General features: G+C 33.9%; 1 protein-coding gene across 1 annotated transcript in view; it reads left to right on the top strand.

The window, feature by feature from the left end:
* LOC110027848 (HBS1-like protein) overlaps positions 1-8,677 on the top strand; it is a 56,096-nt gene extending 47,419 nt beyond the window's left edge. The window contains exons 5-11 of the mRNA XM_020729458.1: positions 2,258-2,592; positions 2,694-2,804; positions 2,903-3,393; positions 6,390-6,558; positions 7,082-7,321; positions 7,576-7,710; positions 8,366-8,677. Coding sequence (XP_020585117.1) covers positions 2,258-2,592; positions 2,694-2,804; positions 2,903-3,393; positions 6,390-6,558; positions 7,082-7,321; positions 7,576-7,710; positions 8,366-8,497 — 1,613 coding nt within the window. The 3' untranslated portion in view covers positions 8,498-8,677. The remainder of the gene's footprint in view (positions 1-2,257; positions 2,593-2,693; positions 2,805-2,902; positions 3,394-6,389; positions 6,559-7,081; positions 7,322-7,575; positions 7,711-8,365) is intronic.
* The last annotated feature ends 5,803 nt before the right edge of the window (positions 8,678-14,480 follow it).

Raw genomic sequence — 14,480 nt, 5'->3', positions numbered from 1 at the left:
GAGGATCTACATTTGATTTTTATTGATTTAGAAAAATCTTACGATAAGGTTCCAAGAGATGTCCTTTGGAGCGTTCTTGAGAAGAAAGGTGTTGATAGGACTTATCTTCAAGTCATTAAAGATATGTATACTAGAGCTGTCGCTTGTGTTCGAACTGAAGGAAGATTGACCAAATATTTTCCTATTTTTGTTGGATTACATCAGGGATCGGCTTTAATCCAATATCTTTTTGCTTTAGTTATGGATGGTCTTGCTGGACATTTACATGAGGATGTACCATGGTGTATTTTTTTTTGTTGATGATACCCTTCTTGTAAATAAGGCAAGAGAAAAAACCGAGGAAAAACTTGAATTATGGAGGTCTACATTGGAGTCTAAAGGCCTTTGTTTAAGTAGAACTAAAACTGAATACATGGAATGTTTCAGGACTAAAACTGAATACATGGAGTAGTAATAGCTCCAGTGACAGAAGTGTGACTTTGGGTGATCAAATTATTAAAAGGTGTGAACGATTTAGATATCTTGGGTCCGTTGTCCAAAGCGATGGTGATATAAATGGGGATGTTAATAATAGAATTCAAGTTGGTTGGTTGAAATGGAAGAATGCTTCAGGCCTTTTGTGTGATAGAAAAGTATTGCTTAGACTGAAAGGAAAATTTTAAAAGAGGGTAGTGAGACCTACAATGCTCTATGGCGTTGAATGTTGGCCTTTAAAAGAGAAATGTAATACTAAGTTAAGTGTTACCGAGATGAGAATGATTAGGTGGATGAGTGGCTTTACACTTAGAGACAAAATGCTAAATGAATATATCCGGGATAGGGTTGGTGTAACTCCAGTGACGGACAAAATTAGAGAGAGTCCTCTTACATGGTTTGGTCACATTAAACGTCGACCATCCGATGATTCGATTAGAAGAGTAGATGTTTTAGATTCGACTTAAGTTAAGAAAGGCAGAGATAGACTTGGGCTTATTGTATAAAAAATAATCCTAATTTATTAGAACTAAATGAATATGACACTAAATATGATGCAATGGAGAAAAAGGATTCATGTAGCCGACCCCACGTAGTGGGATTAAGGCTTTGTGTTGTTATTGTTGTTGAATGAAGGCCAACAAAGTATGTGAGTGTTGTCTAAATATGAAAGTTTAGGTGTTTGATATGTAAATGCATAAGAATTGTATGCTATACTGATATGTCTGTAAATGCCCCCTATTGTTTTTGCTCTTAGAATGCTGTTTTTTGCAGTGGATTATTATTGTTGATCCTAGAATTTGGTTGGCGTATGTGCTTGGATGGTTATTAGTGCTTGTGGGACTGGGAACCAGATAGTATGGCTGCTTAAAGTTTAAAACATAATTAATATATTCTTACAGGAAATCTCAAAAGGACCTAATTGTCGAAAGAGTAATCCCACCGCTATTTTTATATATGATATTTTTGTCTCAGGAGACTTGAACGGAATGATTGCTTTCTGATATTTACATTAAAAAAACCTTCTCAAATCCTGAAAAAAGGGAATATAATAATTTCTTGGGTGCATTTTGTTTTGCAACAGTTTTGGAATCAGGTCCTTTTGAATAGAATATATGCATGTCATATAAAATATATCAGTCATGGTAAGTAGGATTTCAAAGCCTCAAATCAAAATGAATTCTTCTTTGTTTCCTACCAAACAGAGCTGCTTACTAGAACATTTATATCGATTCTCATTCATGGTTTACCGGGCAATGTTTCTCCAATTTATATATTTTTTTATTTTAACATCACACAGGTACTTGTTCTATTCCAAACCATTGGTAGTGTACAACTTTTTTGGTTGTAATTCCATGAAAAAAAATTCCATCATCTTGTAAGATATTTGCTATTTTTTGGAAAAAGACAATTTTTTTCAGTTTCTAAATATTTATGATCATAAGAAGAAATTCACAAGTTAAGCTGTTGATGTGAGCTTTATTTGCCCGATACTGGTTTCTATGCAATTTTGTTACTAGTTTATTGTATTAGATTGTCTTTTTCTTGCGAAACTTTTTTTTTTAATGCTTGATTTGTTTTTGGCTATGACTAGTGTCTTTCAGTTCTTAAGTGTAGCATACAAAATGAAAATAAAACTGTTATGGTTCTACTTTTTTCCCTTCAATCTTCTAATTGTTTCACTACTATGTCCCTGCCATATCAGTACTCGCCAAACCAGCTTTCAATGTGAGTAATGTGAAAAACAAAATAACTGAAATGAAAATAAATGATGGAATTTCAGCTAAACCACCAGCTTCGTTACCTAAAGGGGATCAATTATTTCCAAGTGATTCATCTATCATGCATTATAACCCAAGTCAACTGAATGAATTATCTGAAGACAGACAAATTGGCAATCGTACAGTCTCTAAAGCAATACAACTCAATCAAAACCTGGGAAATAATGCTAAGTTCAATATGGAAACACCACAAACTCTTGCCGATGATTTAGACTGTTTGAAGTTAGATACAAATGTTACAAAAAAAAAGGAGGATTCACTAAACGATTCCAAGCCCAGAAAAGGGTTATTACTTGACCAAGAACAAGGAAAGAAGGATCAGCTGAATCTTGCATTTGTAAGGGAGTCACTTGATTCAGCTTTGCTAATCCACTGTGTTCCTCTTTTTTTATCATAATTGTAGCTCTTGAGTATTTAACTGATTTTTTAACAACCTAGGTTGGCCATGTTGATTCTGGAAAATCCACATTATCTGGAAGATTATTGCACCTTTTGGGAAGAATATCCAACAAAGAAATGCATAAATATGAGAAGGAAGCTAAAGAAAAGGTATAGCTCGGTTAATGTGGGTTGAGATGTGCATCTCATTTATCCAACTTTGTCTGATTTTGCTGCAAACTAATTTATTATTGCTACTGTAAATACAGGGCAAGGGATCTTTCACTTATGCTTGGGCTATGGATGAGAGCTCTGAAGAGAGGGAAAGAGGTGTGACAATGACTGTGGCTGTTGCATATTTTGATTCAAAGAAGTATCACGTGGTTTTACTGGACTCCCCCGGCCACAAAGATTTTGTTCCAAATATGATATCTGGTGCAACACAAGCTGACGCAGCTGTCCTTGTTGTTGATGCCTCTGTGGGGTCTTTTGAAGCTGGTATGGATGGCAGTGGCTTTGGACAGACAAGAGAGCATGCTCAACTTATCCGGAGTTTTGGTGTTGAACAACTAATAGTAGCTGTTAATAAGATGGATCTAATAGATTATAAGAAGGACAGATTTGATTTTATTAAGGTGCAGCTTGGATCTTTCTTGCGCTCATGTGGTTTCAAGGAATCATGCATAACTTGGATTCCTCTTAGTGCCATGGAAAATCAGAATTTGGTGACGGCTGCTTCGGATTCTCGTTTGTCTTCTTGGTTAGTTTGCAATTCTATAATTTTTTTAGGGGTATTTACATGCATACCACTCAATTCTTATATATTTAAATGTCTAATGCCTAAACTTTTATATTCACTTCTATAAAACTTTGGTGTCTTAAACTTATGCAAGAAGAGGTGTATTTCACTTTTAAAAAGTTAGTAATAATGATTTTTTGATGTGATATTAAAGATTTGAGTGTTATGAATGTAAATATGAAAGTTTAGGTGTTAGATATATAAATACATATGAATTTTGTGGTATGTGTGTAAACGCTCCATTTTTTTTTTCAATTTATGGTAGCTCCACGGCAATATGCTCTGGAAGTAACCTTTTTATTTGAATTAGATTAACGAAGCACGAGTGTTGTGTTTGGAATGCAATTTCTGGCTTACAACATTGTTACTTATTATTGCAGTTTTTATGTAACTAAACTGTAGTATATTTTTGTATAATCTTCTATATTTAAGGATGATTAGATATGTTCTTGTGATTATGATAACTATTAGTTTAGTTAGTATAATACTTTGAAAGTGTTGTTTTGCACAAAACTATGACTAATGCAATGTAATTAACTATGATATTGCAGCAACATATGCATCTAATCATATGTTTTATGGAAAATTTGTTTCTTTGAAATCTAAATTTTTTTTAATTTTACTGACGACCATGAAGCTATAACACTGAATAGGACGGAATGGAGAAAAAGGATTCATGTAGCCAACCCACGGAGTGGGATTAAGGCTTTTTTGTTGTTTCTTGTTATTGACGACCATGAAGATAGATTATAGGCAGCATTGTAACTGTTAAAGTTCAAGATTATGCTAATGCTTTAGTCCATTATGATTTTAGATGCCATTATATGAACCACGCAATAGACGCCATGTTGTTAGTAAAGAAGTTTGAATTGCACTTCGTTTTATTAGGCAATGGTCTAAGCTCTGAATCTTGAACACTTAAACACTATCAATGGATACGTTGATTTATTAAGAATTTTCTTTGTAGTCATTGCCATATTTTAGGCTTATAGAAAAGACAGCTTATAATAGATTTTTCATTTAACAAGCAAAGCCAAATATACCAGGCGATTCATTATTCTTAGAATAATTATCGGTCACCTTGATGAAAACGAAAAAACCAATTATAATTAATTCATACAAAAAATTCATTGACTTTCTAATAGAAAGATCAAGAATACTACAAACTTTGTGAAATTTACATACTTATTGGGAATCAGATTGTATGAAATTTGACTAATACAAATGTTCTTTTGAATTAATAACAAAATGTTGAAGAAATAAGAAGAGAAATAATTCACAAGAGAACACGAGTCATACTTTTACAAGGAGTTTCTTATATAATTGCAAAATTTTCACTTTTTTAAGGAATTGAATTCTGGAAGTCGAAGGAATTAGACATCAATTTTATTCAATCAATAATTGAGTTTTTGTATAAGCCTTGGACTTTTACTTATATTCATAAAACCAATTAAAAATTTATTCTTAAACAACCACATATAGTATGGTAGAGGATTTATAAAAGTTGGCTTTCTCTGAAGAAACAGAGGAATTGTATTTTAACTACTGCATGAAATCGTAATTGAGAAGTATTTGGAACAATGTACTTAAAAGCCATAGGATTCGCTAACACAGAGCACTTTGTCACACCTTAATAAAGAAAGATACTGAAAATGAAGCCATAATGTTCGATTGTAGGATTTGGTTGCACCATCCTAAAATTGAGATCAATAAATAAGCCTTAGGATGATTGTAGCCAAATAAAGAATCAAGTTATAGAGTCTAGAAGGTCACAAGTGGATTGCAAGGAATCATCTTGGCAAAAATTCAAGTAGCGATTCAAAGAAAATTAAAATTTTTTCATCGGATATCTTTCTAGGCGTATACATAAAAACTCTTACAAATAAATAAATAAATAAAATCAAATCAAATCAAATTCTTAACTTTTAAACTGTTTGTTATAACTTTGTGTTTTTAATGATTGTAGATTATGAGAATTACATTACTATGCAAAAGTCATCATCTTTTCTCTCTAACAACTTGGCCATACAAAATTTATCAATCTTGGACCATCAACGGTATGAATTTTCTACTCTCTCTCAGTACCATATATCTCTTATTGCATCGATTTAGGGTTACTAGACGGTGTGGGGTGATCATGAGAGAGATTAGGTAAGTTGTAGGATGAGAAATGTGGGTGAAAAGATGATGAATGCAGAGAAATTGGGGTTCTCAACTGCTGGACAGCAAGCCGGAACAGGAAAATTGCAAGTCGTCTGCAAAACCGACAGCGGAGATTTTTTGGATGTACAGGAGAGATTGCCACCCTAATCTAATAAGTTTACAGGCACATCACCTGCGAAAGATCTATGGATACAACATTTTTACAAGAAAAATTAGAGAAAACAGTCTCTATGGCATAATCAAAACCCAAAACTCCCAAAATCAGGAATTAACAACATATATATGTCTACAAACGAAATTTACCCTAATTCTAATAGTAACCCAAATAATATAATAGGATCCCCTTGCGGGCCCGGCTGGCCCATGGGGTTGGAATAGTTTGAACCAATCTCTCCATGATTGGTTCACACATCTCAGGTTTGGCTGGGAGCAGGGTCAGGAGCGAGAGCCCGATTGGGAGTGGGAAGGATTTCCGCATCACTTATTTTCTTTATTCTCGTCCCACCATTCAAATTGCACTAGCTTTTTGGCTAGTTTGCCTTCTAAACTATCCGGGAAGTTAAACTATTGAACTTTTTGTTTAAGCTTCTTTTATGGATGTGTTTTTTTTCAGTTAAGTTATGATATTTAATTAATTAAACAGTATATCTCTCATTGCACTTGATTGATATAGCTTTTGAGGTGGAAGATAGATATGTTCTTTATATCTTTGCCAAGACAAATTTAGGTCTTTTCTTAATATGCAAATTAATTAATTATTTTCTTAGCATTTACAGAGATATTTTATATGTTAGGTACCGGGGATTGTGTCTTTTAGATGTGATAGACTCATTGCAACCTCCACTACGTGATGTTTCAAAGCCTCTACGTCTTCCCATATGCGATGTCACTAAGTTACAGACACTCGGAATGGTGGTGGTTTCTGGTAAACTGGAGGCTGGAGTTGTTCAAATTGGTTCAAAGGTATCTTCCACCTCTTGCATCGAAGTTTGATTTCATCATTTGCTTTTGGGCATTTACATACATACCACCCAATTCCTTTGTATTTACATATCAACACCTAAACTTTATTTTTTACATTAATACCATCCAAATCTTTCATACCACATAAAAAAATACCACCCTTTTAGCTTTTAAAAAGTGAAATAATCTTTTTCATACATAGGTAACGTTGCATATATGTAAAAATTGAAGTTTGGGTTTTAGATATGTAAATACATAGGAATTGGGTGGTATGTGTACGTAAATCTTCCCTTTGTTTTTGGGAGCCAATGTTTCTTTATCCTATCCTTTCAAAGCGTTTTCACTCCTCTTTAGTGTTGTGAGGCTTGCAACCAGATTGACACCAATATGTCCTTGATGACATCCATGCCCTCTCAGGCGTCACTCATAACCACTTAATTAGGATATGATACTAACATATTCTTTTGATGAAGACCTTTTAAGTTTCAATTATGAGTAATGATTCATATCAACGTGTTTGTAGGTTTTAGTCATGCCTTCTGGGGAATTTGCTACCGTAAGATCCATCGAGCGGGATTCTTCTGCTTGCAATGCTGTAAGAGCAGGTGACAATGTGGCTATCAGTTTGCAAGGCATAGATCCCATCCAACTAATGCAAGGTGGCGTGCTGTGTCACCCAGATTTTCCTGTGGCTGTGGCGACAAGATTAGAGCTCAAGATTATTGTTTTGGACATCAAAATGCCAATCATAATCGGATCTCCTGTATAATAAATTTTTTCTTCATTTTTTTTCTAGAAAAGTGTCAAAATGATCCCTTGACTCTTTTTTGGGTGTCATTTTAGTTACAGAAAGTATAGAAGTGTAAATTTAGTTCTGAGATTCTTTTAAAGGGGGACTAAAATAGTCCTCTCTAAGGACTATTACAGCCCATATTAATAGAGTCGGGGACTAGTTTGGTATTTTTCTTTCTTTTACTGGAATACTCAACTCAGATCTAATAACTGGCATGAATGCAGGTTGAGTTCCATATCCAACACGTAAAAGAAGCTGCAAGAGTGGTAAAAATAGTATCTTTGCTGGATCAGAAAACTGGAAAGGTTTCTAAAGGTGCTCCCAGAGTCCTTAAATCTAAGCAAAGTGCCATAGTCGAGGTAAGTAGACTGGTGGTTTGTCATTTAAAGCCTTCTCCTCCATTGCAACGATAGGGTGGTTTGACGGCAATTATGTATTTCTACGAACACTTTGCTGAAAATAATTGATAAATTGAAGTAATGGTAAATTTGTTATTGAGAAAGCAGGGTGTCATTTTAGCTCTAGAGTGTATAAAAGTGTCAATTTAGGGTGTGTTTGGTGCAGCTGCAGCTTATTGAATGCTGTTAAACTAGTTAAAAATAATCTACTGATAAGCTAGGTTCGGTGGCTATTACAAATTTTTATTTTTTTGGAAAAGCCAGATCGCAGCCAGAAAGCTGCCACCGCACCTTTCTAGAAAGGTGCGGTTTTTAGGTGCGGTGTGCAAACGTTGTTTTTAACTTTTTGAAAGCGCATAAGCTGCCAAAACGCAGTTTGCCCAAACAGATCAGGTGCATTTTCAAAATGCGACCGCACCAAATAAGCTGCCCAAAACGGACATTTAGTCGCAATTATTTTGACACTTAACTCAAATTATATTATTTTGCTTTAAAATGGCTTGAACTGGATGAAGAACAAAGAAGCTGAAAATTTGTTGGACAAATTAAGAATGTATCGTAGTCTCTTTTTAATTTAGATTTTAAATTCTATGATGCTTGTGTTTCTTAATTTCAGGTGGATTTGGATGGTGCTGTTTGTGTTGAGGAGTTCAGTAGATGCAAAGCCCTTGGACGGGCATTCTTAAGGTCTGCAGGGAATACAATAGCTGTTGGCATTGTTACCAAAGTATTTGAGCAGAATGCATAGAATTTTAGGCATGATTAAAAGCCTGGTGAGCTTCCAGGATTTTATTTCTTATTCTGTAGAAGAATGTAGTACTCTGCTGTAGAGTATGAGTAGAGATTACTTGAGAGTTGAGGCTGTCTTCAATTTTGTTGTTTGCCTTTTTTATTGTAAAGAATTTTTGTTCACTTTCACAAATTATTAATATTATTATATATATTTTTTCTCAAGTATTTACACTCTAGTGCTTAAGATATATAGATTTCTTAAGGCAAAATAATCATCCCATAAATCCATTTTCACAGGCAGAGCCACTGAAAGGTTATTAGGTGCAAATGACAGGATAAATTCTAGGGGCAATTACATGCAGACCACCCGAAACTTGCTATTTACAAATCAGCCACCATCTTTCATCCATTTTTCAAATTCTCACTCAAATATCAAAATTTATGGTAAATCCCAATTTTTTTTATTTTTATCAAATTCTCAATAGTTTGATTGTGGCACGTGTAAGTACATTGATTTGATGGTTCAAAAAGTCTCTAGGGTGCTTAATTTGTAAATATTAATGTTTTGGGCCATTTTTCAAATTCTCACTCGAATATCAAAATTCATGATAAAATCCAAAAACATGTTTTCATTTTTACCAAATTCTTAATAGTTTGTAAATATTAATGTTGGGGTGGTCTGCATGTAATTATCCTGAGGCAAATTAAATGCATACCACCTGAAACTTGTTATTTGCAAATCAACCACCTTCTTTCAATTTTTTTATATTGGCGTATAGGACTGCACAATTGTGTATCTCATTTCTGTAGCAGTCGAACACTGCCTACCACCGTCGTTGGTTGGCGTTGTCCATTGCAGGCCACCTTTGCTTGCTGTCATCAGTCACCCTTGCTTGCTAAAATCGTATCACAAATATAGTTTTATCGTATTACACTATATTGAAAACTCCATAACTGTTGACCATGGCAGACCGTCACAACCTGCTACCACCGTCCATCGGTGGCCAGTGCGTACGATCATAATAGCCAGAATATGAACATTGTTCCTAACACTTATATTTTTCTAAATGTTGTATAAAGATAAATAAAGTGTTCAGTGTAAGTTTATAACCCCATTCTCCCTGAGAGAAGGGTCACTAACTATGACATATGTGGTCAACTTACAATATTGCAGTTTCAAACTACATCATTTATGACCAATTATTATTATTACAGTTTCCAACTATAATCTTTGTGGCCAACTGATACTATTACATCTTTCAATTTTGACTCGTGTGGCTAATTGATGATATTATAGTCATCAACTACGGTCATTGTGACAACTTTTAACTACGACCTGTATGGCTAGCTGATGCTATTGCAGTAAAAGACTATACTCATGTGGCCAACTGACGTTATTACAGCTTCCAACCACGACTTTTGTGACCAATCGATGCATGTGTAGTAACCAAATACAGTCTTTGTGCCCAACTACTACTGTTATAATTTTCAACTTAGATCTCTGTGGCTAACTTTCATTATTGCAGCTACCAAAAATAGTTTTTCATGGCCAACTACTACTGCCTACGACTTTTGAAGCCAAATACTATTTTTACATTCTTTAATTAAGGTTTTTGTGGCCAACTGCCACTATTACAACTACTGACTACAACCTTTATAACCAACTACTGCATTTGTAACAACCAACTACGGCTTTTGTGGATAACTATTACTATTAGAACCAAAAATCACATTTGTTGTAGCCTAATTATGGACATTATGACTAAACTACTGTAGTGCATCTGTGATTACCGACTTTCAATTTTTATCTTCATTAATTTAGGAGAAGAGTAGATATGTATTTATAATTACATAGTTGATTACTTTGATTAAGTTAGGCCCCTTCTATTTCCAGGGTTTTCTATGTTAATTTTTTTGTGTCTTCTGCTACCTTTTTATTGTTTATTTGTGTGTGGCTCTTCATGCAATGCTAATACATTAAATTAATATTCTAGCTTCGTGAATTTCAGACATTCGAGTGCACTCAAGCTTGCTCGCCTTCGTTGTCACGGCACACGCATCCGTGCATGCACTCTAGTGCTCTTCACCTCTACTGCAGCTGTTGTACGTGCATGTGCTTGTGCGTCTCTACTGTTGCTGCCACACACACAACCCCCCATGTGCTCGTGCTTGCGCGCTCATGCACTAACGTGCCCTCATTGTCGCGCATGCACGTGCAGGTACAAACTTGCGTGAACCTTTTCACCTTGTGTTCGATGTTGCATTCTTGATTGCATTTGCACCTACCTACAGATCCCATCACATCCTTAAACACAAAATTATATTTATTTGCTTGAATTTAACACGTGCTTCCATACATACATGCATACATGCCCGAACCACATATAACGACCGTTGACATTGCTAGCAACGACATGTTCAAGTATCTTTTCAGAAGTGTTTACTTCACTATTTTTTGGTATCCTGGATTGTATTTTGCCATTTTTGAAGTTCCATGAAGCATCAATGTCAAAGGTTTCTTATTTTAATTAAGTGTACAAGTTTTTAGGTATCTAAAATTATGACGGAGACTTTCATAACAACTAATTTTTTTGGATGATATGAAGATCAATGTCCAAAAATAGGGGGCAACTGATGCATCATCAATAAAATTTTGCCTTATAGCACAAATCTCAATGCTTTTTTTAGCAATAAACATTCCATATTCAAATTCAAGATCTTCTCGAGTCTTAATTCTAGAAATTTTGTAGTCAAATTGACTCTTTACAAGAAGAATTCGATGATACCAAAGTTGGGTCATTTCAAGTTCATTCAAGCCCACATTAAGGTTCAGGCCATTGGAACACATTTGGAGGCTTTGGATCAATTGAATGGTCAAATTTGACATAGTTATAATTAAATCGAGCATCTTAGAGAAATACAAAAGCCAAGATTAGTCAATTTTGAGATCATTAATTTTCTCAAAAATTTAAAAAATCTCTTATGATCACGGGAGATCGATATGGTCGCCGAATCAGGTGGTTGGTGAAGTTATTCGCCAAAAGACCAAAATTATCCTCCTCATAAGCTATAAATATAACCTCTCACTTCACTCGAGGGAGGGGAAGAGGGATTCAAGAGGGTGTGATAGACTAAAGACCTAACAATAATATTTGACCTTTGTAGCCCCCAACCACCGTTGATCACCCCGCATTGACTGCCTTCATCCACCGCTAACTGCCCCGACTCACCACTGTCACTAAACCCTACTTGTCATCGACATTTCTCAAGTATGAGTAATGTATAACAAGCATAATGACCAAAATACGATGATTATTCCTGACACCTATATTTTTGTATACACTGTATAAAGATAGATATAAATTTTCGGTGCAAAAATTGAAATCTCGTTTTCCATGAGAGAAAGGGTATAACCACTAATTACGACCAATGTGGCGAACTCACCAAATTGCAATCATCAACTATAGTTTTTATTATCAACTACTATTATTACAGTTTTCAACTATAGTCTATGTGATCAACTGAAGCTTTTACACCTTTCAACTACAACATATGTGACCAACCGATGATATTGCAGTCACCAAGTGCGATCTATGTGACACTATTGTTACAGCTTTTAATTACAACCTTTATGACAAACTGACGTTATTGTAGTCACCAACTAAGACTTATGTGAGCAGCTTACACTACTACAATTTTTCATCATGACCTTGGTGGCCAACTATTGCTTGTGCAACAACCAAATATAGTCTCTGTGACCAATTACTACTACTACGGTTTTTAACTACGACATTTGTGTCCAATTTTTGCATTTACATCCACCGATTACAATCTTTATGGCCAACTAATATCTTTATAGCAATCAAATATGACCTTTGTGGTGAACTACTATTATTACAGTCTATGTGACCAATTGTTGTTATTGCAGTCATCTACTATAATTTTTATGACCAACTACTATATTTATAACAACCAAGTATGACCTTTGTGACTACCTATTGCTATTACGATCAAGAACCACCTTTGTTGTAGTTCAATTATAGCCATTATAATTAAACCACTGTTGTATATCTGTTATTATCAGCTTTTTAATTTGATATTTTCTAATTTAAGAGAAGAATGAATCTACTATCTTTCTAGAATTTTATCACATAAAAATTTTGTTGTCCGCTCTTTCTTAAGAGAAGAATGAATCTATGTACTTACAATTTCATAGCGGGTTGCTTTGGTTGGTTAAGCCCTATGATTTGTTATCTTTCTAGAGTTTTATCACATAAAAATTTTGTTGTCCGCTCTTTCTATTTTTTTATTATTCATCTTTATTATCATTCTACCATTATGAATTCTACGACACACAATAAGAAAAATAATTATGATAATAATTATTATTTTATTTATTGATATTTGTTTTCTTAATATTTATTTATAAACTGATTCAATAAGCCGATAAAACAAAAACTATGAAAAAAAAAGTTCAATAATAACTATCATAATTCATGATGGAAAATTTTATGCATGAGGAAGGCTTTGGATTTTAGCTTGAATTGCTCGAAAAATTATTTCCAAATTTTATTGGAATTGAGATGAGAAAAATAAATGAGCCGAGTTATTAGTTGAAATCATGTATTGAATTTATTTTGAGTAATACAAAAGTCGGCTCTAAATGACTCGAGATAGACTCTAAATATTTTATTTATAAATTTGTTCATGCATATAAAAATTTGTTTAATTGAATGCTAAATAAACTATTAAATTGTACAAGTAGTAGGATTTTTTAGTTTTTTTTTTTGAATTTTATTCATTAATTTTAAATTGGGTTAATCTTGGCTCATTTTGATTTTTGAGCTGGAATTGATCTAAATCGCTCAATTTTAGTCAGGTCATTTCAATCTCAAACAAGATCAAATTCGACTCAATTTCAAATCGAACTAGCTCTAAATTGAATACAGTGAGCTATGATCGGCTCGAAAATGGATCAATCTGAACATTTTGCTTGAACGCATAACATGTTGGTTGAAAATAAAATAAACCTTTGTAAGGTATTAGGTTGGAAGGTTTGCCCTACCTAAAAATTATCCATATGTCATCTAGAAGAAATGAATAATTCAGATGTGGAAACAAGGCTATCGGAAAAAAAAAAAAATCACCGAACAATAGCAATAGAACCTCAGAAATATCAAATACTAAAGAGAGATACATCAATAATAAAAATCAAAATCCAGCTAGAATAAACTCACGACCAATATAACAACAAAACAACAATAGGTAAGCAACTACATACAAAAGGAAACCAGTAACAAAATTCCATCAACTAGCAGGAAAAACTCCAAGAAAACATAAAATTAATCAATAAGAAAACCACAAAGAAGTGCAAGAAGAACCCCACAAATATCAAAAAATTCTAAGAAAAAAAAGATATCCACCAACAGATGGCCAAAAGCTAAAACCTACAAAACTATAACATCTCACAACCAACAACAGATATCCAACTGAATACGAAAAGAAACCAATAACAAACACCTAACTACAAAAACAATCCACAGAATACAACCAACAAACAACATAGCATTTAAAAACAATCCAAATTGTGAATGAATGAAATCCACACTAGCTGTCTTTTAAGAGCTGAACAAAATGGCAAAGAAAAAATGAAAAACAAAAACCAAGCTATACAAAAAGCCAAATAATTTTCTAGAAATATAATATATATATATATATATATATATATACTCATCATTTTATTTGGCCTCGTGTTTGTGTTAAACAACCTAAAGTATTCAGGTGCAAGTAGGGCCGTCAAAACGGTTTATTGTCGCTAACAGTTCGTATTCAGTTGGTTAAAAAACTCGTGTTTGATTCGCTCACTAAGTAAACGAGCTGAACAAGAACAAATTTTTTGTGCTCGATATATAAACGAGTCGAACACGAACAAAGATTTATTCATTCATGTTTGGCTCGCTTTGACTCGAAATAATTAAATTATATATATATATATATAT

This window comes from Phalaenopsis equestris, unplaced genomic scaffold, assembly GCF_001263595.1.
Source record: "Phalaenopsis equestris unplaced genomic scaffold, ASM126359v1 Scaffold000455, whole genome shotgun sequence".
Taxonomy (NCBI): domain Eukaryota; kingdom Viridiplantae; phylum Streptophyta; class Magnoliopsida; order Asparagales; family Orchidaceae; genus Phalaenopsis; species Phalaenopsis equestris.
Note: the sequence above shows the minus strand (reverse complement) of the source record. Positions and strands in the feature narration are given on the sequence as shown.